The 27800-nt window shown below is 48.8% G+C and overlaps 1 protein-coding gene across 3 annotated transcripts in view; it reads right to left on the bottom strand.

Annotated features, from left to right (window-relative positions):
- The window catches only part of LOC119372450 (calcium-dependent secretion activator), a 1123203-nt gene that overhangs the window by 727313 nt on the left and 368090 nt on the right, over window positions 1–27800 (bottom strand). For all 3 annotated transcript variants that reach the window (XM_049419575.1, XM_049419577.1, XM_049419576.1), the window contains one exon: window positions 20788–20889. In XM_049419575.1, the coding sequence (XP_049275532.1) occupies window positions 20788–20889 (102 nt within the window). The remainder of the gene's footprint in view (window positions 1–20787; window positions 20890–27800) is intronic.

Genomic DNA, 27800 nt, shown 5'->3' with positions numbered 1-27800 from the left:
GTGTCCACAATAACTGCACAGAAAGCAGTGAAAGTACTTTTTGAACCTTTTTTCGAGAGAAGGATACTCGAACAGCAGCTGTGACTGACAATGGCCGTCAGTGCATGTCGACATGTTTTGACCAGTTTTTATGAGACCGGGGAATTCAGCACTGTGTTACAACATTGTACTACCCGCAATGCAGTGGTCAGATTGAGCGGTTCAACCGTGTTCTCAAGGAATATATACAGGTTCCGGCATTGGAGCGAATACCACTGAAGGAGGCAATCTGAGATAGCCTGGGTGTTTATAGGGCCACCTCACATGCAACTACAGGAGCGTCAGCGGCTTACCCGCTGCGTGAAAAAAAAAAACCCAGAAAAAGATTGCATGTTGTTGCCCTCCCAGAAAGGGAATTTTTTGAGGAGCCGCGTGTCGCCATGGAAAAGTTCAAACAGCGCGTTAAGGAGCAGCAACAGCGAACAAAAAAGTACATCAATGAAAAAACGCCAGGCCAGCGCGGAAAGCGCAGCACAGTCACAGCGAAAGCTGGAAAAGCGGCATTTCTAGAGCCCGTTGTAAACTCTCTTGTGGCGACTAATACAAGTACACTAGCAACGTACCCACTACGCCAAAAATCATAATTTTTGTGAAGTTGGGAAACACCCACCACGACATTACTCGTCATTCTGCGGAGAAGCGAGGTACCATCTCTAAGGCATTATGTGCACCTTGTTGATGCGACAGTTGATAACGATGAAGAATTATGACTGAGCCTTTTGTAATGGGTTGGAAGCATTAAAGGACCCACTGGTTACGTAATTCGCATTGTGTGACACCCGGTCGTTATTTCACTCTCCCACCACGCTTTAAAACATACGCTAACGTGAGAAAGAGATAGACAGAGGGAATTAACTTTATTGAGACCCCGAGGAAATGGATCATGGGAGCTTTTGGGCTTCCTTGGCAACCAATAGAAGTGCACTTGCGAGGAACGCACTACGCTATAAATCATGATAGTTTTTGTGAAGTAGGGAAGCAGCCACTGTACAATTTTTCATCATTCTGCGGAGAACCGTGGTACCTGCTAAACACCTGTAAGGCATTATGTGCACTTTTTTGATGCTGTGGCTGATGACGATGAAGAATTATTGCAGAACCCTTTGTAATGAGTTCGAAGCATTCAACAACCCACTCGTTGTGCAATTCGCACTGTGTGACGCCTGGTTACAAAATTCGCGTTGTGTGACGCTTGGTTGTTATTTTATTCTTCTACCACGCTACATTACATATGTTAATGTGGCTCCTTCCCGATATGAAGCCTGTATATGGTCTTTTTGCAAAGCAGTTTCAAGCACCGGCATGGCTCAGAGGGAGAATATTGGGCTCCCACGCAGAGGCCCCAGGTTCGAACCTCGTTCCATCCTGGAAATGTTTTTCTTTCGCCCGGTAACTGCGTCCGTTTGTGGACGCGAGACGACTCGTATAGTTCGTTGACGGGGTGAACGAAGTGTTCCGTGAAGCGCGCGACCACAGTGTCGCAGGAATTACGCACCGATGCTTCGTCGAAAGAAAACGTTTCCAGTAATGGACGCGCTTCTGGTCCCATGCAGTATAAGAGAGAACGTACTTGCACTTCGGACGCGGCTCGCTGTATTCCTGACACCGCAGCATAATCTTCGTAACGTGACTTCCAAAACGGCCACCTTGCTGGGTTGGAAAATTCGAAGGGTTCCGGCTGTCTGAGAGAGACGCTGAGCCATTCTGCAGGAGGCGCCGTTTTGGTTTCGTCCTGGGCCATTTCCGCGTTGCTCCGGAATGCGCAGTAGCCTGTCTATGCAGCTATTTCAGCGATCCCACTTCTGACACCATGTCGGGACGGCTGACGTAACGAGGCGCGAGCGAGATCCGAGACGACCAGCCAACTCCGGACCAGAACGAAGACTTTGACTTTGTTAAGATAAAGGTGACGTAACCCAAGGACATATGGCGCCACCAGTAAGTCGGACACTGGGACGCACTAGTAGAGATCACGACACAAAGAATGTCATTTCACTGGAAATAAACATTCGTGATGGTGAAGCGCTAAAAAGTACGGAGACTTTTTAAGAACACAGGACAAAGTGCTACTAGCAACAGAATGTTTTCTTTAGAAACAACGACCCCTTATCAGGGGCGTAGCCAGGGGGGCGGGGGGGGGGGGGCTAATGGGGCTTCAGCCCCCCCCCCCGAAATTTTTCGTGCTATCATACACCACCGACCAGGGGCCTCACCCGGGGGGTGAGATTTATTGGGCTTCAGCCTCCTCGCCACCTCCCCCCCTTGAAATTTTTAATTTTTAATTTTTTTTCCTTCTATCATACACCGCCGTCCGAACTAACCACCTTTACCTAAAAACCACCCAGGATGTCGTCTAAAATGTGTGTTTTTTTTTTTCGAGCACGACAATGCCGTGGACAGTTGAAAGCTTCCGGAAGGTGGCTTTTCTTTAAAGGGGCCCTGCAACACTTTTTGAGCAGGGTCAAAAAGCGCTGCCAATCGGTAGTCGAGGCTCCCGAGAACACGCGAGCCAAATATTATAGCGAAGCGAGCGGCCTGGAATTTACAATAAATTCTCAAAGTCAGCTGAAAATCGCTGCCTCTTCTCTCGACAAATGATGTATTAGTCCGCAATATGTGACGCGATTGTCGGCAGTTCCACCATTGGCTGATGTTATAATCACGATAACACCCTCATTATTACCTTTGTTGTCAATTTTCAGTTCAATAAGTAGATAATATGTATGTTTATATTGTGTTATGCCGTTAAAACACCGAACAAACATTAATATTAGCACTTCCGGTCTCACCGACAGCTCGTCTGCTCGTACTTGCGTGGTTGTGTTTTCTTCACCATACGCAGTGCCGAAATCGTGAATATATCTGTGCTTTTGACCATCGCCGGTTGCCGGAGAGTGGCAGCCGTTCGAGTGTTGCCTCGTCAGCTGGAAACAGCATCGTCGGCACGTATTCTCACGACCGAATGAGGCAGCGGTGCAGCATTTCTCCGATAACAATGCTGGCGCCGGCTAGTTTAAGATACCTATGTTCGCTGTATGACGAGAGTCCCGTTCGCGTCTGTTCAGTATGTCATCGAGCCGTACCTCGGCGTATCCTCCCCGTAGGCTCACGTTCCCGAGAAACCGCGACACAGCAACCAGACTCGCATTTTCACGGTAGCTGCAGACAGCCGGGGGATGGGTCCGCGCCGGCCCGATGCTCCACGATCCTTTCTTCTAGTCTTTAGTTCTTTGTTGTCAGCCCGCACTCGCTGTGCGCCCGCATTCGAAGAGCAAAAAGCATCGAAGTACCGCCACTGGGAGAAGGGTGCACGCAGCTTTGCCGTGTTGAATACGATTCAAGCGCGAGCAGTGCGACGAGGCGGTGTATCGGAGTGTGGGTCGAAACCCATCTCAGCTGTCATTCGTTCCAAACGCCCACGCATGTTTGCGTCCATGGTTGGCAGAGCGATGAAAACACTACGGCAGTTCGAGGTGCACACCCAACATTACTAAACTGACTCGCAGTTTTCAAGCACGCGCGATACACGGTGCGATGGAGACGACGTCCACGCAAGCCGACCGGAAGTGGCGCCGCAGACCACGTGGTTGCACCGAGACGACAGAGGGGAAAAAATGAAGAAAAAAAATGTTGCGGCGCTGACGTAACTCTTCGGCGCCTCCTCGCACCTCCGTCCTCCCTCCCTCCACGCCCCGCGCAGCTTTCCGCGCGCTCGCGGCGTTGAGTGGAGGAAGAAAGCTGCGGAACGTGATCTCTATAATTTGGTAACACCACTTAGACTTGACGGATTCGAAAAATTTTTGCGGCATATGACTCGTGAAGAGTCATACGTCAATAATGAGACTATTCCAATATAACAAAGAAAGGTGTTGCAAGGCCCCTTTAAGATTTTTTTTTCAACCATGCAGTTTGTGAAACAGGGTATCACTCTTATTTCTTTTTTTGAACAATAAAAAGAAAATTGACTCTGGTACGATTATTCCTATTTTTACCTTACTTTCACGCAGCCGGCGTCTGCCATTGTGTTTTCCTTATCCTAGAAGGTCTATAAGGCGACGCACGTTTAAGTACATTATTTTCTAAGGAATAACGTCCCCGGGTCTAACACTCTCCGTGCAGATACTTCTACAAAGCAAGGTGTGGGAGGGGGCTAGTTGGTATTCTGTACTGGTAAAACTTTAGCGCAAAAAGTGCACAGTGGACAAATAAACGACGAGTACAAGCGCTAGCTTCCAACTATCGTTTCTTAAAGCAACACACAGATATATACCTGTCACATGTGATTACAACAATATCAGTCAACGCACAAGAGCAAAACCTAAACAAAAAACAGCAAGGCTACGCGGGACCAACACGTGCGGGTGAATGTAAGTAATCTAGTTCCTTTTTTGTTAGTGCGATGGATGGATTGCTGACGCAGCTTCCATTAGCAATCGCTGCTGCCTCAATGATGATCCTGGTGCTATCCTTAGGGTGAGTTGCCAACACTGTTGCACTGTCAAATAAAGGGACGCATTTGAATTCCACGCAATGAGCCGCCAAGAAACTATCACAACCTTTTTTCACTGTCTGATTGTGTTCGAGCAATCTCACATTCAGGCATCTGCCTGTCTGTCCGACGTAACTTTGACCGCCGGACAAAGGGATGTTATACACTACGCCCTTCACACATTCAACAAATTCATTTCGGTGCCTAATTTTACAGCTGTTGGAAAGCCTTCTTACCGGACTGGTTCTGACACATAACTGCGATAACTTATTAGGCGCAGAAAACGCAACTGAAATCCCCGCTCTTAGACCAATCCTTTTGAGATTATATGATATACTATGCCGGTATGGAATCACAGCCACCTTCTTACGAACTGTTGCCTGCGAGTCAGTGCACGTGTCACTGATCTTCGAAAGCTTGCGCCACTTCTCTAAAACAGATACCAGCAGGCGGCGTGGATATCCAGCTGCCTTCAGACTAGCAATTTGCCCGCAGAAGCTTTCTTGCATCGAATGGTAGCAAAACTTGGTCAATGCGTTGTGTAAAACAGGCACGAGCAATTCCGCGCTGGACCAGCTTGCTGTGTGCAGAGGCAAAAGGCAACACAGGTTTTTTTGCACGAGGCTCATAACTACAGCATACACGGCTACTCGAAAAGGTCTGAGCCTCAGGTCGAAGAACCTCAGGGATCCGTTCTTTTTTAGCAGTACTTCTACAAGGCAACTTTTGGTCCTCACAGATCACCTCGCCAGACGAATAGTCGGTCCGCTCACGCACTGCGTGCGAATGATCTTTTTATCCCCAGTTCAGATGAGCTGTTAATCCCCAGGGATTATTTTTCACATTTATTCAGCGCAAGGCGCGAATACTTTTTTTTGCGTGTTGTTTTCCGTGGTTACAAAAATCGTGCGGAAAAGAACACGACAAAACAATATTTAGCATTCCGTCCCTCACTGTTTTCGCTGTCAATGCGCCAACTAAAAACAAAATCATCATCATCAGCCAAAATACAAAATAGTAAATACAAAACGAATCGTGTTCAAGCTGCTGTTCGTGAGACATATCCAGCCGCACTCTACACTCTCTGCACCAGTCACTCCCTTAATCTACTTCTGCGTGCGGCATGCTCCATCACAGACATCCGAAACTGTTCTCGGACACTAAAGGCGACGTCAGTCTTTTTCCGTAAATCTTCTAGCCGCTCACACGTTTTGCGAAAAATAATAAGCTTGAGCTGTACTGAGTATACCAGACAGTGCTTCTTGGGACTATGCGAAACGCGCTGGATCGAGAAGCATGATGCAGTGCTTCTCGACCCAGCATCGAGAACCACCAGCCCTCACCAGATCACCAGCCGTCGAGCCGGTGTCCGGAAGAAAAACCTTGCGGAGCAATGCATTCGAAAGCGCGGAAGAATATTTTCGCAAAACTCTGTTCATTACGTTCATGGACCACGTACTACCCCAGTTAAACCAACGGTTCGAAAAGCACAGGGCACTTCTAAAGTACTTTTCAATAATTGTACCATCCTCAATACCACCAATTCAAGATGATCGGGAGAAAGGAGCAGAAAATCTCCTGACAGTTTTCGTGCATGACGTCGAAACGAGGGCTGCTTTGGGAGAACTGCGACTATGGTGGACAAAGTGGACGAACGAAGCTGCAAACCATTGCCCCAGTTCAGGAACCGATGCCCTCTCTCATTGCGACAGCAGGTTCTATCCGAATGTGTACAAGCTACTCCATATTCCAGCCACCCTTCCAGTGACCACGGCCAGCGCAGAGAGAACGTTTTCAAGCATGAGGTTACTTAAGAACTACCGACGCTCCACGATGTCTGAGGAACGCATGGTAGGCCTGGCACTTCTGTACGCCCACAGAAACGTCGACATCAGCGTGTCGGAAGTCATTGACCGCTTCGCTAAGCTTCCTCGCCGGGTCAACTTTGTCTTTGATACCGAGCAGGACAAAAATAAGCGCAAACGAAAGGAAAAGACACTGCTGTTCCAGAGTTCAGGTCAATGAACCCGTAATTCTGACGCAATATTATTGTTCACCAACTTTTAAAGCTGTGAGGGTTTTGAACCTTTTAGCAGTTAACACCGTGACCTATATATAAACATACGAATACGGGAATCAGGTGGACATTCACAGCGAATCGACAGCTTCACCTTGTTCACTGAGAGGTCGGCGTACGCAGCGTTACGAAACAAATTCAGCTATTGGGAAGCCGTACTAGCGGCATTGTTTGTTACTTTCACTTGTCGGTTTTGTTCTTTATTGCTTTTTGAACTAGAAGCGACAACCCTGCTTTTATATTGAGTGCACAATAGTGGTTCGCAATTTTAAAACAGTTTTGAAATAGTTTCTTTCGTTATTTCTGCGCTCTTCCATAATAGGTCTCTCCACATGGTGCGTCCGAGAGAGCCGCTTGGCCCAAGGACATATCAGTTTCTCTGATTGTGCAGCATGTTCTTTTGCCTTATTTTGGACATTATGCATAGTGATCATTGCTAGTTCTGTATATTGACTGCATATTTAAATGTACATTTGTGATGTTTTGTGTAAGCATACTGCGCACTGTTTCCGGTGACTTATGTTTTGCCCGTATTCGATGTGTACTTTCCCATTCTTGTTTTTCCCTGGCCGCATCATTTGTGCCAAAAAATGAACATTTTGCGTGAACAATCTGCATTAAAATATTTGATCTCGTCCTAGTTATTTTCCGGACTTCATTTTGTTGTTATCAGGCGCTTCTTTAGTTTAAAAATGATGCAGTTCCAAAGTTTACGTGATATTTCCTGTACCTCTTACACACAAAAAAATTAAAAATTTGAAAATATTGACGACAGTTATTGCTGAAAAGATTTTGCGGGCATGGTAACATAATATTTTTATGAAAAAACACATTTCTTGCTCGTTCTTGACAGTGCGCAGCATTCAAGAAGTGATTTGCAGCATCTAATAGAAATTGTCACCGGTAGTACATGTTATTCATATACTTAGTCGTTCGAAAAATTCAATGATGAGGTCGCGCTGCAACGTGAGCCCTCCCCCCCCCCCCCCCCCCCCCGAACAAAATTCCTGGCTACGCCACTGCCCCTTATATAGATTTTTCTAAATAAAACTTTCAGCTGCTAGTGGCGCGTTCTCCTGTATTCTTCAGAGGTCTCCGTTCTATTTAGCGCTTCACCATCGTACACCAACACGCCCAACTGGCAGCCATACTAAACATTCATGTTTACAACAGCCTGTGCGTCTGGCATTAGGTGTTTCAGGTGGCAGTCACTGCTCGTCGTGTGTTTTTACTTCTTCATCATCTCTGTTTTCTTTTTCTTGTTACACGGCTTTTATTATGCACCCAGAAACTTGTGCCCTGAAGCCTGCAGGCCCTTTCGCTTCAACTTCAAACTACTCACAGTGGTGTCTTAAAAACATGCCAACACCCGTGGCATCAACGTTATTGTCACGTGTCTAAAAACATACTACTGTAAATGTTTATGTGAGTACTGTTTTTGTAGTACTGGGAAGCGCAAATGATGAAGATTGCAGAAGAAACACATAAGAACAGCGCACTGTGTTTGTTCTGCATCATTTGCACTATCCACTGCAATGAATAGTAACCAACTAAGCCAATTCTCTGCACTTTCTTATGCTGCTCCACGTGTGTTACGTTGTCTCTCTTGTGCCCGTGTCAATTTTTTGCGCAACATTATACCCACTAATTGCCTGAAGAGAATTGTTGTGTCAAAGCTGTGGCATATTGCTTTTTACTATTTGTATTTTTCTAGCCACCACTGTGTAGGATGTTGCAGTACAGCTGCCTGGTTTCATAGGGTCAGTCAACTTGCCATTTTGCAGCTTTTATTCTGCCATGCCAACACTCATGTACATTAGTGTTCTCTGGTGTTATATAAAAATGTAACGTTTGTCTTTTGTCTGCACTTCATCTGCACCTGCCTCAAGTGTAGGCCATGAAAAATCCTTCCTACACATTAATAATGAGAACTAACAGACAATAACGCCAAGGAAGGTATAGGGGGGGTCATCTGTAGTATTTAGAATATAAATGTGAAGAAAGTAAAGTGGACGGAAAGATAACTTGCCGCCGGCAGGGGCCGAACCTGCGACCTTCGAATAACGCGTCCGATGCTCTACCACTGAGCTTCGGCGGCGGTCATCCTTCCGTCCACTCTAACAAAGAAAACGAGCCCTTAAGAGTCTTCTTTCCTCCCTACACATCAAGTTACACATAAAGCTCTCACTTTATTGAAATGTATGATTCGAAGTTGTTTCCAAGATGAAAACATTTCATTAGAAAAGTGAGGTGTAAAATGTGGAAAGAGTGTCCATAGAATGAAGAGCATGAACTTGGGTCTGAGTGAGGCACATGCTTTCGTATTCACTGTAGTCAGCTTGTGTCATATACCAGCATATTATTAGCTCGTACACTGTCAGTGTCCGGATTCAACGCGACAATATCGAGGTTACCTCGGGCATCTGTGCAAACCCGTTCTCATACTTTTGATGTTCATTTCGTGAACCCTATTCGCAATGCCCATGAACTATAGGTGGCGCGCCATTCGATACAAGATGGTGCCCGGAGGAGGGTCAACACATTTCTTAGCATGGGAACGGATAGGACGTACGGCCCGTGCCACTTTTACCAGATGAAGCCATGAGCTGCACTGAAATGGATATGAGACCAAAATACTTTACGAAACCATGGAAAGTGCTAAGTGCCCGCCACCTAATTATCTACCGCAGTGTGAAAGGTTAAATCTCAGCTCCGTTACCGTGCATCCATGATCCTTTGCGAAATCTTGGGCGTGCTACAGAAGACAGCATGAACTAGAATTGACGTATGAACTGAACGGCACTCCGAGGCAGTACGTACCAAGCCTGCCTGACGGATATGCCGTAGTAGTAGGCTGCTAACGAGTAGCGCCATCGCTGCTGCACGGGACTACATGTTTAACGTGTTGATGGTTTCCAAACATATATTACGCCGTCGTCGTTACTCGCGCAGTCAGGAATGCGGTGTTACTTCTTCAACGGAACACAAGCATCCAACATTCAATTCAGTAGCGCTAGTGTCACAGTCATGCTCACACTCTAGCCGTGTGCAATTCACTTCACTAGGATGTTGCAGGTTCGATCAGCACAATAAATAAATAAAGTCTTTATTTTCCCATGCAAAAAATAAAGGGGGGGGGAAAGACCACAGACCAAAAGCTACAAAACTGTAGCTTCAGTGCGCCAGAGGCCCAACATAATACATTCATACGACATACATGGCAGAGATACCAAAACGCAGTCAACAAGCAAAATAATCACAGTGTACATGCAGCTGTATGGCTCCATACAAGCTAGAACTACAAGCTAGATCTACGCAAGTTTCAACAAAAATGAAATGAAATATGCCACGATCTCGCGGCCAATATGGCCGCGAGATCGACTTATAGGTGGCAGCACCGTCGGCGCGTTAGTGTGGAGAGGCAGTCGGAGGCGCGTATACAAATGTACGCAGCGGCGCTTCGTTGTGAGCGGTTTGAGCCGATTGTCGGCGAATAAAATGCGTTGATTGCTGCTTACTGGTAATATATACGCTCTTCATTGTTGAATCGATGCACTAAGATCATCCAACGTTCGTATTACTAGTGAGAGAAGCGCAATCTGCCGATGAAAGGGATGCTCACCCTGGACGACAGTCTGCGCTTACGCACTATATGACGTTTTTTTTGTTGTTGTTGTTTTCTCTGTACGTGTTTACCTTGTGTTCTTTGTACTACGCACTGCTCTAGCACGACTGAACTATTTAAGTGTTTACTTCTAGTTCATTTGTATACCAGCCCATATTCCTGTGCAATGAGTTCATAGCACTGTTCACGCGAATACGCATACGGGGGTAAGAGTTTAGCACAGAGCTTTCATCGACTGATTACGTGCACGACAGCGATGCAACAAAGGTCCGGTTATATTATGGAATAAGGCGACTCCGCTCGATCTCGCGGCCAATAGCAGACATACGCAAACAAAAACAAGAAACCTATACGTTGCAGCTTACAAAATATTTTTTATGTTATTTAGGTGCCAGGGTGAGTACGTGACTATGAGCTGTTTCATATGCGTTTAAGATCGTTGGCAAGAGAAATTGCAGAGTTTGGTTTCTGTAGTTAGTTCTCACACAAGGAACGAGGAACGTCAATCCAAGAACTCATATCGAAAATAATGCACACGTATGCTTTTCGCAACATCGAAGAATTCGACGTTGCGAAATTCGTCAAACAACAATGCTGTTCGGAAGATGCCGGTGAAATACAGGAGACGTTAGCCGCGTGGATTGTGGCCGCACGTTTTATCGCTCTAACCACTTTGCTTCGCTGATCGAGCTCGAGCATGTTGGCGGCATGCAGCGCTCCATAATATCGACAATCATTGCGCTACATGCAATGCACAAGAAAAACTATGCTTTTATTTTGATCTCGCTCAAGGATATTATACATTAAATAAAATCAAAGTGACTTACGAGCGTGAAAAAACATCAACGCACGAGGGGACGCCAAGTGCGACTCGTTCGTGAGTTAGCAGCTGATCGTTCATCGTCGCTGTCACTCTCGGTGTTTTCACAGCCTTCTATTCGCAACTTTCAGCAACTATAGGGGGCGCCACAAGAAATCCAATATGGCTGTCAATGCGGTGATCACTCATACACACGGAGCGTTCACCGCATGGTTGCTGCCGCTTGCCGGCTAGGATAATTTTCCACCGCATTGAACTTACCATGCATGGAGTGGCTCACGCTTGAGAGCATAAACTGCGAGACACACGGCACGATTTTGCATCCGATTTGACGTCCTACGCGCTTGTGTAGCAGCCGGAATGGTGATGTTTCGCCGTACGGGGTCGCCGGATCGGGCGTCCGGCGTGCGTTAAACTCGGCAGATTTTTCTCGTCCGCCCGGTCCGGCGATCGCACGGCCGTATAGCCATAGTGGCAGCAGCACGGGAGACAGGCAACGTCGTGCCGCTGCTCGGTTTCTTACCGTTCCCATCATCATGTCCGAGGATGCCAAAGTATTTGCCGATATCGCCGCTATCGGTGGCATGAAAAAGATGTGCTACAATTATTTTATCATGCAAACTAATTCCTAATTCAATAATGCGGTACTTCCAGTGGACGCCGGTACTAATAAAAAAAAGCACCGGCGTCCACACCACTCGCGAGATCGGGAAACACGATGCGAAGGCACCTGCGATGCATTCGCAGATAAGCAGTGACACTGCAGGCCGTCTTACTTAACCGGCTTGCTTCGCTTCCACCTTTGCTCTTAATATTGAGGGTGTCAAGAAAACGGATTGCGTGTGTCGACGCCTGACATAAGAGTACAATATCAATCGTGTTAGCAAAATTTGCTCACTCTACGGCGTGCTCGCGCTCTATCGCGGACGGCAGCGGCGTCTGCCTAGCCGCCGCTCGCCGGTGTCAGTTGCGGCAGGCTGTTTTGATGTGGCTTTCGCTCGCGAAGGCATAGTTTTATTGACCGTCGTCTTCTAAATTAAGCAAAAAAAAAAGAGCACTCGCCTGCTGTCTCCCAGGACCGTTGTAGCGCAGTACGTAAGGTGTTCCGATGCATGTTCACGCGGGTTCGATTCCCGGCCACAGCGGCCGCATTTCGATGGAGGAAAAATGCAAAAGAGGACCTGCATGCTCAGATTTAGGAGCACATTAAAGAACCCCAGGTGGTCAAAATTCATCCGGAGCTCCTCACTACAGCGCGTCCCATAACCGTGTCGTGGTATTGGCACGTAATATCCGAGGAATTCAGTTGTGTCCCAAAATTCAGCCGATTTGAGAAGCACGATGGAAACCATCATTTTCTCGTATGACAAGCTTCCCGATGCGCACGTGGATATCCCATTGTCTTTTCTGCCGCCGGTCCAAGGGAAAACCAGCCACGCTTACGACGCCTTTCACAGTATACGGTTTGAGCATTTTGGCACGCAGTACACGCGATTTCTCTTGTCCTGTTTACCCATTACTGAACCGCAAAGCTTCCACAGTGTTGCACCAACAAAATTCATCGTAATTAACTTGCCACACGCACAACAAGTTGCAGGACACACCGACGACGAAGCACTGCCCGCACGTTGTCGCCAGGCAAGTTTTCGTTCTATCACCGGAACGCGGCTTTCACCGGTTGCCGCGTGGCGGCGCCACGGTAGCTGAAAGTTGCGAATATCCAGTGAAAAATCCTCGTCGTCAAGATGGTTTCTTTGAACATTACTGCTGAAAGCAATCTGAAGAATTTCTACCGCCGAACAACTTCGACCACTCCGGGTCACCATGCTTACAATTAGACAGACGTCTGGGCACCCCGCCCGGAGAAAATTTTGCTCTCAAACCGGTCAACAAGCAACTCGCTTGCAGTGTGCTGCCACCCATCAACAAACGTACAAAAACAAGCAGCGCAGCCCAGGAGCGCGCGCGCGCCTCCAGACCGGCCGTGCGCAGCGCTGTCTATGAAACCAACATGGGGCTCTTCGATTTTCCGCTTCTGGCTACCCGCGGGTACAGTGTACTAGAAGTATTGGGTAGTGGCCGGAGCGGCGGCCTAGGCGCGATGCGTCCTGCATAGAAGGTCGCCAGATGGCGCGCAAGCTCGTTTCCCGAGCAGCGGCTGGTCGCTCCCCTATTCCGTGGCTTCACCTTTGCCGCCTATGCGTTGGGATTTTCCACTCCAGCATTTTTTTTTAAATCCTCGTTTACACAGAAACGCGTTGTATGAAGTGTAGTGCGCGTGAACAGAACTATCGTGCGAGCGGTGGAACGCAGAATGCATCTCTCGCTCCTCTTGAAAGTTAACTGACCGGAGCGTTTGCCGTCGTTTTGGAGCAAAGTTGAGTCCGTCTCGGCAAGAGGCGCTCATGAAAAACGCGAAATGTATGCAGTTCCTTGCACCGTCTCGGGGAGCTACATCTGCGCGAGGCTGAGCGTAAGTGACGCTCAGCTGAAAGTGTCTAATAGTTCATTCCTCCTCCTCCCGGCTGGCCGCCATGAGCGAGTGCACCGTCGAAAGGTTTTAGAATGTCATGTTCATTTTTCCTCGTGCCAAATATGTCACTTAAAAGACAGCAAGATTGGGCGTGTTGGTACATGATTAAGAGTGTGTAGCAGCGCAAAACGACAGGAGACAGAAGAGAAGAATCAGAGCGCTGATGTGTCTTCTCTTCTGTCCCCTCCTGTCATTTGCGCTGCTGCGCACTCTTAATCAAATATTTCAGCAAGACGTTATGTAAGCAACCCTAAGATCTGTAACATGCGATGATAGTACATGGCGCTTACCTGCAGCAATATCTGATCGGGATGCATGCACTTCGTGCTGCTGCAGCAGAACGCATCGAAATTTCGCTTTGTGTTTATAAACTTTATTTAGCTGCACCAGTCAACAGGAAACATAGAAACTATTTTTCTGCTGAATGAATGCATGCAATAAACTTGCATATCAGAAGCACGAGCCTCCTGCAGACACTTTTATTTAGGTCACATTATCAAATGTAGGGGGAGGCATATTCACAAAACATACTGCTTGTGAAGAGTTCCACGGAAGAGAGCACGCAATACCATTATACATACTTATGTACAGCGGCTCAATTTCAGGTATCTTGAGGTCTCCCGACTGTTACTCTTCGAACGGTTTAAAGACTTCACAAAAAAGTGCAGCCGAGTGGTGACATAAAAAGCCATAACCTTCACGGTCAACGACTCTGCATGGCTGGCACATCCAATCCGCTCTTGGCGGTTTCTCTTAACAAGAGCAATGACATCCATCACACTCTCATGATGCAGCTCCTGCGTACTGAATGTGGCTGTGAATAGGTTTTCTAACCTTCGAATAAATCTGAAAAGCCATCCAGTTGGGTACAGTAGGCCACCATTGTCTCGCAGCCGGGTGTACTGAGCAGCAGCAAGACAATTAACATCATCCTTCTTTGTAAGAAGCAATTTGTGGCATTCATCACACTCCGATTTCAACAAAAACTTCCTGGCAACGTAACCACAAATGTAAAAGATGAGCCGGTCATCACTTTTTGCTTGAACACATGAAGCATGATCTGGGACAGGGCCCTGCTTTTGAGTTCCTGCAGAGGGAACGTCATCGTCACTAAGAAGACTTTCGATGATGTCCCTCTTTCCAGGCTTTTGGTCTCCCATCATGTCTGGCTCAAGCAGGGCGGTAAGAACACCAGGTTCAGCATTGCCGTTAGATACGGATCTTGCAAGCCCGTAAAAACTTAGGCAAGACACGGTAATTAGAAACTGTTGTGGTGTTGGATGAGTATTGCAACCGCTTGATTGTCGTACTATGCCAAACAGATTTTCCACTGGGTCCTGACTAAGCTTGCAGGTCATTAAATACTTGTAGCCAACGTTCTTGTTCAGATATGTCAGCAATGACAGAACGCTAGCAATTGTGACTCTCAGGCCAGTCGCAGTAGATGCCGAAAGGAAGCCACCTCGACCACCTGCACGCAGCTCCCATTCAGTCAGGTACGTCAAGAACGAGAGAAGCTTGTCCTCTGACGCAGAGTCTGGCCGCAGGGCTTGTCTTGGAAATCTGGATGTCATTATTTCAATGATGTCTCGGATCATTCTGAAAAAAAAATACAAGAAGTTGCATTATTAGATTTAGTTCATGGTCGAATATATAGTGCTGCGATTTTTTCATAGCTGAATAAATGTACCTTAGGAAAAGCGTTGCGCGTAAACTTACCCAAAGAAGATGAGCACTGGTTGTATGCTTCCACAGATGCGTTCCAGCTCTCTCTCATACAGTCGAAGACCATTCAGCACCTTGTCACCAAACACTTGAAATGCAAAGGGAACCCTCATTTTCTCAAAGTTGTTCGGGTTGGTGTGACTGCTTGTTATTCCAGCCATGGCTTGAAGAGTTACGTTAGAGCCGTCAAGCTCCAGTGCTTTCCGTAGTGGACGAAGGGAGACCTGCAAAATATACACAGAGAAAAGACAAGCCGTTTGCATTTTAAACCAATATAAAGCCCTGTACATACAAACACGGCCTGCTTGCAACAGGTGAAATGCAGGGAAAACCTACTGAACTATCTTACCTCGCCTGCTGGTGTGTTGAAGCTGCTCTTCAGAAGCCCATTTCTGAGGCACTTAATTAAGTGCGGAAAGTCGGACACAAAGTGAAGTGAACGGCTTGCATCAACTGGGTGTTGCACCTTGCATTTTGTCAGTGTTGTAGTCGCTCCAATTCCCATCAGAGACTACATCTTCCTGTTCCAAGATGCGCCGTCACTAGTAATGAAGTCAAGAAATAATCCTGCGTTTTCTGCAAGGATAACTGCTTCTGTCATAATTTTTGCTAGCAGGTCTCCTTTCACGTTACCATGAGTGGCGAATACGGCTAGGATCTGCGTCCACTTCCCAACAAACGGTACGAAACAAATGACCATTCCATGGTCGCATACAGCGTGTTTGTCAGTCTTAGGTGTGAAGGAGCCCAGATCAACGAATCCTTCAATGAGTGCACCGGAAGTAACAGCTAGGTTTTCTGACAGTTTCATTTCGTCTACTAGCAGTCCTCCATGTCTTTTGAAATTATCCATCGTGCTTGTTTTTTCCTTAATGACTTTAAAAATTTTGGGATTAAAGCCAAACCCGGTCCTATAAGACTTCAGGTAATTGCTCAGCGTTGATTTTGCTGGGAGTGTCAGAATATTTTGCTTGCGCATGTGCTCATATAGTTTCGGGCCTTTCATTTTCATAATGACACACTCGAGGATCCAGCTCTTGCTGTATGCCATTCCCCGCATGCCTTTACGTTTAGCTGCTGCAAACATATGCATAGCGGCCTCTTTTTGTTTTGATGGCAATGTTTCAAGTTTGCTCTTGAAGGCGTCTTCAGTGATTTTCGAATTTGCATTTTTCATTCTGGAAACCATCTGTTGCAGTGTGCTAGCACGTGAGGCCAAGCGCTTTGTCCTTTGCCGAGCCAGCTTCAGGTGCTTAGTAATGTTCCTCTTCACAGGCTTTCTTGTCTTGAGCCAGGACTTTCTTGATTGTAGGCTCTTCCTTAGGTAGCGGCATGCTACACAGACGGAACCTAAAGCAAAAAAAGTTTGACTTTTATTCTCATATTCAGAGACATATTTACGCAACACTTGTTACAATATGTAAGAAATTATTCAACACATCAGCGAACAGCACAAGCCAAACTTTTAGATTTTTCTTGTAGCAGTCCAACGTTATTCTCACAGCGAATTCCCTATTTTACTTGTGCTTTCCTGTTATTGCCTTCTGGCACCTTTATTAATTTGTAATAACACATGACATAGGCTGAATCCAAATGGACAGTTCCCTGTAAGTGCGTGGCAACATTTTTCAATTACACGTTTAGTTTTCACTTGGATAAGTAGGATGGTAAGATATAGTATTCATCTGGTTTGCTGAAAATTATGAGCCTCGAAGTGGCGAGTTGGAACTGATACATTTTCGAAAACTTCGTGCTCCGTCCCGTTCGCGCTGAAAAGTTTTAGAAAAGCCTCGAAGACGCATGAAGTTTGTAGCTACATGATACTACACTGCAATGTACAAGTGAAGCTGTTTTTTTTTTTCATGTCTCAAAGGGTGCTTTTCCCACATAAAAAAAATTAACAGCACAATGTCGCAGAACAAGTTAAGTGCTTACCTTCTTTGCTTACTGTTCCTGAGCAAGATCTGCTGAGAACAATGCCGTATGCAATGTCTACGGATTGTTTGAGGTGGCATGTGATATCCTTGCTGTAGTTGTTTTCAAACTCTGCTTGGTCCATGGCACCCTTGCAAAGGAAAGCACTATCGGAGTATCTAAAAGTATCTGCCGCTTCCTTTACCGATCTGATTGCAACGTCCTTCCTCTCTTTTCCGCGAAAGTATAGGCGGGTGGTAACTGTGCCTGCGCAGTCCGTTGCAAACATCAGCACTCTTTCGTGAAGAAGAGCAAATGGTTCTTTTTTTACACTTGTCGTGGCGAACACAACACCATCAAAGTCCGGAGCCTCAAGTCGCGCCCACCCGTTCGGGACACTCACAGTGTTCACAATCGTATGAAGATCATGCCGGGGCACCATCCCATCCAGACTGTCGTCGCCATCCGCACCCACATCTGGGGATGACGTATCAAGAACATCGCGTCGAGACAAGCGCAGCTTCTTCGTGCATGTAGCTGGGCACGCAGCAACGCGTTTTCTCTCTGGTCTTCGCTGACGCGTCTCCTTTGAGAGGTAGGCTGGCAAATCGGGCAGAAGAGTAGGGACCGCGTCGTCGGTCAGCGCCGGCTTACCTCGAGGAATCTTTACTTCCTGACCGTTGACGACGTGCACATAGTCGCGCAAAATAAAATGCTCCTCAAAGTGCCTCTCGCACACAGCTGAAGTCTCGGAAAATGTCTTGTCCTTGCGGTGAAGATTTCTGTCCCATTGCTTCCGCCGTTCATTGTCCTTCGGCACCCCAAAAAGAGACAACGTGCGTCCATTCGCTTCTCGAAAACCAGGATACCCGCTCTTGCATCCGGGTGCATAGCAATGCGTATCCGTTTTTTTTCTTCTTCCTTTCCATTACCCTCAAAGCGTCATTAGCACAGCGTCGAACACAGAAAGAGTCACGGCTTCACTTGCAAAAAAACACGCTGACCCGTCGCAACAACACGCGGTAAAGTAAGGCGGCAGGCGCTTGCAGCCGGCATGGTCTCCTCGGGAAAAGCACACCCGCGCCCCTAGCGGGAGTTTTCGCTCTTGGCTTCACGCTGCCTACGGCCGCCGCCCGCCGCTCCGGCCACTATCCAATACTTCTAGTACACTGTACCCGCGGGCTGCCAGAGCCAGCCAGAGCGCGCTCGTTTTTCTCGGGTTGCTCCGACCCCCCCGCGGCGCACTTCCGGTTGGCGTTCGTTTTTCTCGGGTTGGACGGTTCTGGCGACCCGCGGGGTGCCCGAGGGTCGCCAGAAGCTTCCAGGACAATTTAGTCGTGGAAGCTCTCTGGAAGGTTTCGGGCTAGCAGACGCCGAAAAGAGACGATACGCGCTCGCCGCCATCTTTGTGAGGACTCGACGGATTGCAATGCGGGCGCTTGCGGACTACACCTTCGCTTGTCCTTACGCTCGGGCCCCTCGGCGCCGTTCCGCCGTGCGAGATGGCGCGATTACGAGTAACGGCGAGCATTTGGAGCTAATGTTTATTGCTTTTCTTATGTGTCCCGTGAAGTTTCCTTCCGCGAACAACGCGGCGAACTGTCGCGTTCTAACCATTCTAACTGCGTCGTGCACATGTCCCATAAGTTATGTACACGTTCGTACGAACGCATGGAAACCCCTTTCGAGTTTATTTTTTCGTAGTAGTATTCGATTGTGGTGTTGTGTGTGCTTTGTGTGCATTTAGCTGAGACTATTGTGATCGAACTAGCTATTTCGCTTCGCCGTATGTTTGCGTGCGTGAACCCCGTCAGAACTTAACTATGTCAACTAGGTCTTCGATGTTGATAAAATGCAGTGATCGAATAAAAGCGATCGCGACATTGTTTTTTGTGTGATCCTCGTTGGTCGCGAATGGCGTGCGAGCGTACTTCGATCTACGGGCCAGTATATGAGGTATGGTATTATGTTATGCTGCGACGCTTCAATGTGAAAAAACGAAGATGAATTCAGAAATGTATACATTCTTTTGTTGCTTATTCCATCGTCGGCTTTGTCTTTTTCCACCTCTTAGTAATAATTCCATGCAGTATGTACGCTGTTATCACCTAGTAGCTCAAATAAAAGCTGAGCTAGTACGTGAGATTTTTGGAGTGCCACTTTGGTCTGGAAAAGAGGCTCAGGCAACATCTGCCAAAACGAGTCGAAGACGCGTCACACGGAAGTTTATTTTAGATATAACTTGCACTCGTGGTACCCATACCACCGCATGCCTCAAGATATGACAAAACGCAAGCTCGTCAACGCGTGTGTGCGACGTAGTACGCGATACATCCTCTAGCTCTTTTGGGGACACGATAACTTTCGCGAGATTTTCGCGTCGTGTTGTGCAGCGACTGTTACACGTACTAAGCAGACGTGAGCTGGTTAAGCCGTTAGCGGCGCGGTAGCTCCCCTTGCATCGCTTTCGTGGCGCCGTGCGCCAGCTGGCTGTTTTGTTCGCGGACGGGGCGAGTTGCGCACGATTTTGCGAACGTACGTGATCGTATCCCAAATCCGTATGCTCGAGAATATCCCTTCAGCACTTCAGCAAACCTAGCCACATATTTTCAAGCGGGCAATGCAGAAAAACCAACGCGCACGCGGCGCAAAGTTTCGTTTGCTGCCACGGCGGTAGCGTTTGTTTACGTTTACGCTGGCTGTCCCAGCGTTCGATTTTGTAATCTTGGGGCAGCTTCGGGTTGTCTCGGGCTTCCCACACACGTGACCAAGACGCTATTTCCTGTCCCGACCGGAACTAGCTGGCTGACCCTCTGGCTATCTCTGGCTGCCAGAGAACTGCCAGAAGTCCGAAAATCGAAGAGCCCCACTGGTGACGGCGTTGACAGCGTTCGCTCCACGAAATGCGTGGACGCGTCCTCGAATGACTGAAACGTCGCTCGCACGATTCATAGCAGCGCTTTCCCGACAAAAGATAGAGGCCTTATTTAATGTATCGCCAACTTGAAACTGCTCAGTTATAGAAGAGCACATCGAGAGCCCGTGCGACCTCCCGCGTACAATGTTATGGGATTCATGCTCTACAAAAACACTGACGAGGGCTATATGCAAGTAAAACAGTTTCAACTGAAAATGTCAGACGATAATATTTAACTAACCTGCGCGGCTATAGAAAACCTCGCGAAGCTGATATGTGTACGCTTTGAGCTATCATTGAAAGCGCGAGGCCACGTATTTTTACCAAAAATTCGCGTCTCGCAAGAACAAATCAGATTTCTCGTGTCACGGAGGGCCCAGTTTTTTCACTGATGCAAGAAGCATGCAAAGTCGTAGTGTTCCTGTCCTGCCAACGCGTTAACACTGAGGCTGGCACAGCCGAACAAGGGTGCGACAGCGTAGTGCTGCCATTTTGTCTTCTAGTAAGCTTCCTCGAGAGGACGCTCCTGAATGCCGCTTGGCGGCGCGACAGTCTGTGGGCATTGCGAATACAGAGCCGAGAAAGACATGTAGGCCTTCTAGAGCATCACAGGCCACTGTATTGAGAAAAGTGTTGGTGAGCACTCACCGGAAGTGGGTAATCTGGTGCTCCAGAAGAATGCGCAGACGCTCCCTGACCTGAGCGAACATGTCCTTCTCCTCGACAGTGACGGTTCCGATGCCATCAGGCCTGAGGGGTTGAGGCAATGGTCATTGCACGAGGCAACAGTGATGATGCATTGCACTGGCAAGCAGCCTGATCAAACATGCACGACTTTGTTTGTGCAAGTCCTCCTATGATAAGTAGTGAATGCAGGCCTTTGCGTATGCTGCACTCACAGCGCACGCCCAAAAGCATATGTTTCATTGAGCATGCTGAGACAACACAGAAAAGTGTGCATGCTGGTTTTACATGTATAAATTATGACTGCGCATCTATAATTGTGATCTGCCTTTGCTTACTTTGCACTCAGTATGGCACAAAATATTCAACATCTCAAGTACACAGTGCAACACCTCACGACAATCAATCAAAGATAGCTAAAAATACCTTACATTCATTTCATTATATTCTGTGGAACAGCTGCGTGTCACCTTCACATATCAAGAAAACACGTAGATGCTGGCCGAATCTCAAAATATTTTGTGATCTCCTGATCTTCGCCATTTAAGTGACCCTCAAATACACACCTACAGAATGAAAAACCCAGATGCAATGGTGCTTGGAATGTCCTTATAATTACAGCCTAGGCTAAGATGTTTATAAAGACACAAAAAAGCTTATGCTTCAAGCTTATGCGAAGGCTGGTATACATAGATGTTTCATATTCTACAAGTAAAAGTCTGGATGGGCCCGCTAAACATTGTTCTTTGTTGCGAGACATAAGCAAGCACTCATAGTGACAGCAAAGTTTAGCATTGCACATGAACTCCTGAGATGTTGCACATAAAAAAAACGAATGCCATGTCCCTTCTTTTGTGTTCAACGATACATAATGAAAAATTTGCAGTGCCTTAGCTCGGCTATGCCAGGATATACGCAGCGTTAGCAAAGGTTCAGCTGATTATTCTTAGCTTTCCAGGTTGTCTAGGATTATTAGCCTTCTTCTGTTCATTCTTCGTACGCTGCACCGCTAATTGCCAGGCAACTACTTCGGGATCCGATGAGATAAGCTTCTCGGCTCTTCTACGCCGTTGAGCAGCATTTGCGCTCTCCTTCTCTATGGCTAAACCACACTGGGAAACGCCAGTCAGAGGCGCTATCCAGCGGCTCCAGCGCAGTGTCATATGGCGACTGCACAGCGAAGGCGAATAGCTGCACGCGCGCCGGCGCCAGTACGTCTACCTCGGCTACGACGTCACTCCTCTGGAAAGTGCAGACCGGCGGCAGCGAGTCGCGCGCGGCAGCGGCGGAGTGGGCGTGAGATCGCGGTGGCGGAGAGAGCGCGGTGGCGGAGAGCGCGGAGAGCGGTGAGCCAGCTGCTTGACATCACTGATCCTCGCGCATGCGCAGCACGGCTCATGAGGATGCACGCGAAATCGGCTCCGGCTAGGCAAGTGTAGCTAACGCTACAAAAACCAACGTGCCTAAACGTAAACCTCAGATGTATACACATGTGGGTGCGACATGATGTGGTGTGATGCAGCCGACAAATCCAGAAGGAACAAGCACTGCCACGAAAAGCCGCATTGCAGGCATTCACCAACACCCAGTGAGGGCACTTCTAGTGTGCATGCATGCAAGACTCGTGCCAACAAGCGAAATGCAGAATGCTGCCCTAACTAAGCACAGTGTTGATGCTGTCGCCATTGTATCATCTTGCACAGCAGTAACAAGGCTGGCCACAAACACTTACTGCATGACACAAAATATGCTGTCTTTGTACCCTGAATGTCAGAAGATTTCTAAATCCTTAGTTTTGAAATTAATAAAATATACCGCTACGCTAAAGCGACAGATAGGATGAACTAAGACGACAAACAGCGCTTGTCTTTGGAGCAGCTCTATGTCGAAGCGGCAACCCATTCTCTCTTTTTCATCAGCCCATTCCTAAACAAATATTCCATTGCACCAGTTTTTGTGAGAGGTGCTAGGTTAGAGTGCCTCGATGCGCGCACCCTCGTTTAGAGTGCTGTCATATCTTGAAAGGGCAGGTGACGCCTCCTCGGCCTTGGCGGCAGCGTGGCCACCACTTTGAATCCCCCGCCCGGTCACTTGTGCGTGGTGTGAGTGCTATTGTTAGGTCGGTGCGCATTTCCCTCCAGTTTTATGCGCTCGCTATCGTCACCATGACCGGGTGTTGCGTGCCGCAGTGCACCAATCCTTCCAGGAATGCTGGGCGCTGTATCGTTTTCCAAGATATGAGGTTTCTTTGGACAGTAGAAATCAAACGTGACAAGCGGCATCTGAAGAACACATTATGCACTTGCAGCGTAAGATTCCGGCCGGTATTTCGAATGGACATGCAAGGATAACTTCTGCCGGTGTCAAACTTACGTAATAAATGGACACACTGATATCAGTGCATGCTTAAAATATTTTGGTTCACGTGTGCATGAATCCTGCATTTTACTTCGCAAACATTCTTTAGTGCACTTGGCTCGTCCTGTACCTGCCTTTGATATTTGCTTTCGCTATTTTTGTAATGTGAAATGTATCATGGAATATATTATGCGTGTTTGTCTGCAGATCAGATCCTTCTTTTTTCCTAAAAATAATTTTTTTGTGAGAATTTACGTCTTAAAAACCACGACATTGCCACGTGCGTTTCTTATTATCACTTTTTCTGTATTCGATTTTCGCCCACAAAGAGTGTCAGCAACGCTCAGCGCAAACCGCGCCTAATTGTTCGAGAAGCTTCGCGATTATTGTAGATCGCTTTGTTAAGATTTCGCGCAAGACGCGAACACTCGAGCTTATTCTTGAGTTTGCGTGACAACACAGCGATAACGCTGGAATATTCGACGGCACGTGTATAAATGCCGACGCGCGTCACCGCTAGCCAGTTGATCGACGGTCTACGCTCTGTCCGCCGCTATCAGTGTACTGCTGTAATTTGACTTTCAGTTTCTCGGCCACAAGTTCGGCCAAATAAAGAGTTTCATCTCGGACGTGTTGACTGCTGCCTTCGTCGACTTCACGACCACGTGATATCTAGTGGAGGTGCTTCCCGGTCCATGTACCGAACGCCCCCCTCCAGCCGTGAGGCGAGCCCACACCGTCAAGAAGACATCGACGCCAACCAGCGGGCCAGCCGCAGGCAGCAAGGTCCCCACCTGAATACGGACCCCTACTCGACAAGACCAAGACCGCGACGAGGACGACAGGCACAATGACGACCACGATGTCCCCTGCAGCGATTGTGATGCAGCCACCCAGAGAGCCGCCGACTTTCTATGGAGTGCCAAACGACGACCCCGAAACCTGGCTTGAGACGTTCGAAAGGGTCTCAACATTCAACAACTGGGACGCCGAGGACAAGCTGCGCAAAGTCTTATTTTACCTGGAAGACGCAGCAAGGACCAGGTTCGAGAATCGGAAGTCCACCCTTCAAAGCTGGGACGGCTTTCCTGGAGGCGTTCGCGAGCGTCGTAAGAAAGGAAAGGGCCGCAGCCTTGCTGAAGACACGGGTCCAACTACCAAACGAAAGCGTGGCCATCTTCGCAGAGGAAATGACCCGACTGTTTCGCCACGCTGACGCTCCTATGCCCGAGGACAAGAAAGTCCACTTCCTCATGCGAGGGGTAAGGCAAGAACTCTTCGCTGGGCTGATGCGGAACCCACCCTCTACGGTCCAAGAACTCGTCTCAGAGGCGACCACGATTGAGAAGACGCTGGAAATGCGCAACCGCCAATATAATCGCCGATTCATTAAAGACAGCCCAGCTATTCATGCCCTCGGCTCCGACGACCTGCGTGAAACGATCAGAGCAATCGTGCGGGAGGAGCTTCGCAAGCTCTTACCTTCGGCGCAGCCTCAAGTGGACTCGATCGCAGATGTCGTTCGATCAAAAATCCAGCAGTCGCTGGGCAACCTTGCACCGCCAGTGCCTCAGCCGCAAGCCATGAGCTACGCTCCTGCAGCGCGGCGCAACGCCCCCCCCCCCCCCTTCTCACCCACGTCCAGACGCCGCGCTGCCGCAGCAGTTCGGCCGCCAGACGCCGCCGCCACCACCACCGACGCCCTACCGTCCTCCTGTCGCCCAGCGCTATGCCCCGCGCTACGCGCCAAGGAAGACCGACGTTTGGCGCGCCCCTGACAACCGCCCGCTCTGCTACCATTGCGGGGAGGCCGGCCACACGTACCGCCGCTGCCAGTACCGACAGATGGGGCTACGCGGATTCGCCGTCAACGTGCCGCGCCCGCAGCCAGGTGAACGGTCTCGCGACATCGACGACTACCTCACCGGAACACAGTGGCAAGAACGACGACCTTCCCGCTCGCCGTCGCCCGGCCGCTACATGTCACCGCACCGCCGGCAATACACTGGCCCAAACCAGGGCCGGTCGCTTAGCCCGTGTCCGGGAAACTAAGGACAGCAACCGATGGAGGTGCGGTTGCTGTACGACGAAATGCCGAAGATCCTCCGCGGCCGCCGATGACGACAACGATGACGACAACGCGACGAGAGCTGCAGAACACGACGCGAAGCAGACGAAGCCCTGCCGACGAAACCTCGCGGACCGAAGAAGACACGACGACGCAACATGGAGCAGCAGAACAAACCGACGCAGCCGTGACCCGACGCCACGACCCAACCGCAACGCAAGACGACGAACTAGCGACGACCTCGACGTTCTCATCGACGGCCACAACATCACCGCTCTCGTCGACACTGGGGCCGACTATTCCGTCGTCAGTGGGTCATTCGCCACCAAGCTGAAGAAAGTAAAGACCGCTTGGAGTGGACCCGAAATCCGCACAGCTGGAGGCCACCTGATAACGTCGATTGGTGTCTGAACGGCGAGAGTCACCATCAATAACAGGACTTATCCTGCGAGCATTGTAATCCTACAAAACTGCTCCAGGGATGTGATACTCGGAATGGACTTCCTAAGTGACCACGGCGCCGTCATCGACCTGAGGTCTGAGTCGATAACACTAACCTCAGAAAAAGCACTGCCGCCCCACGCGACGCCAGGGAACCACGCATTGAATGTGCTAGAAGAGCAGGTGACCGTTCCGCCGCGCTCCAGCGTCATTTTTTCCGTCGACACCGAAAAACCTGCGAACCTTGAAGGCGTCATCGAGGGCGATCAGCACCTACTCCTGAACCGTCAAATTTGTGTCGCAAGAGGTATAGCCGAGCTGCGTGACGGTAAAGCAAAGGTAGTGCTGACAAACTTCAGCCACGAATAGAGGCACCTCAACAATGGTACGACGGTCGCCAATATCGACAAATGTTTGGCCGCCAGCAATGCTTTCGCCCTCTCCAATGCTGCCGAACCTGCTTCGACGAATCGAGGTCCCGAACCAGATTTAGACGTTAACCCGGGCCTTCCGAAGGTCAAGCAAGACCAGCTCAAAACCCTGCTCCTGCAATACAAGGACTGCTTTTCCTTGACGTCAAGAATTCGGCAGACCCCAGTCGCAAAACACCGCATCATAACAGAAGAAAGCACCGGGCAACTTCGTCAGAGCCCGTACAGAGTTTCGACGCGAGAACGTGAGCCCATAAAGAAACAAGTCGACGAAATGCTACGCGACGACATCATCCAGCCGTCCAAGAGTGCGTCACCCGTGGTGTTAGTGAAGAAGAAGGATGGGACCCTACGTTTCTGCGTCGATTATCGTCGCCTGAACAAAATCACGAAAAAGGACGTGTACCCTCTCCTACGTATAAACGACGCCCTAGATCGACTCCACAACGCAAAGTACTTTTCTTCGATGGACCTCAAGACCGGCTATTGGCAAATCGAAGTCGACGAGAGAGACCGAGAAAATATTGCCTTCATAACACCGGACGGCCTGTTCTAGTTCAAGGTCATGCCCTTTGGTCTTTGCTCGGCACCTGCGACTTTCCAACGAGTCATGGATACTGTATTAGCTGGCTTGAAGTGGCAGACTTGCCTTGTTTACTTGGACGACGTCGTTGTGTTTTCCTCGAGCTTCGACCAACACCTCCAGAGACTTCAATCCGTATTTCAAGCAATCAAGAACTCTGGGCTCACCCTGAAGCCAGAAAAGTGCCGCTTCGCGTACCAGGATCTTTTGTTTTTGGGTCACGTGATCAGCAAGACTGGAGTGCTCCCAGACCAGCAGAAGAGAGCTGCCATCGCCGCTTTCCCGCCACCCACCGACAAGAAGGCCTTGCGCCAATTTCTCGGCTTGTGCGCCTATTACAGACGCTTTGTCAGACTTTTCACGGATAGCCGAGCCACTAACGCAGCTCACGAAGACCGACGTCGGATTCAGGTGGGAAACAGCGCAAGTTGATGCATTTCATGAACTGAAACGACGCCAGCAGACGCCTCCGATACTTGCGCATTTGGACGAATACGCCGACAAGGAGATCCACACGGATGCAAGCAGCATAGGGCTCGGCGCCGTTTTTGTGCAGCGGACGGATGGACTGGAAAGGGTGATCAGTTATGCTAGCCGGTCGCTGTCTAAGGCAGAGGCCAACTATTCCACAACAGAAAAGGAGTGCCTTGCCATCATCTGGGCTACATGAACGTTTCGCCCCTACCTCTACGGCAGGTCCTTCAAAGTTGTGAGCGATCATCACGCCTTGTGTTGGCTAGGTAACTTGAAGGACCCTTCAGGTCGCCTCGCACGGTGGAGCCTAAGACTTCAAGAATTTGACATTACCGTCGTGTACAAGTCCGTAAGGAAACACTCCGACGCGGACTGCTTGTCTCGTGCCCCCGTCTTCCCACCACCGCCCGACGACCATGATGATGACAGCTTCTTGGGAGCCATAAGTGCCGACGACTTCGCCGAATGACAGCGAGCCGACCCGGAACTGAAGGGTCTAGTGGAATACCTGGAGGGCAGGACCATCGTTGTGCCAAAAGTATTCAGACGAGAATTGGCATCATTTTCTTTGAAAAACAATGTCCTCGTAAAGAGGAACTTCTCTCCGGGCCGAGCCAGCTAC

Source organism: Rhipicephalus sanguineus, chromosome 10, assembly GCF_013339695.2.
Source record: "Rhipicephalus sanguineus isolate Rsan-2018 chromosome 10, BIME_Rsan_1.4, whole genome shotgun sequence".
Lineage (NCBI taxonomy): Eukaryota > Metazoa > Arthropoda > Arachnida > Ixodida > Ixodidae > Rhipicephalus > Rhipicephalus sanguineus.
This window is presented reverse-complemented; position numbering and strand designations above follow the sequence as displayed.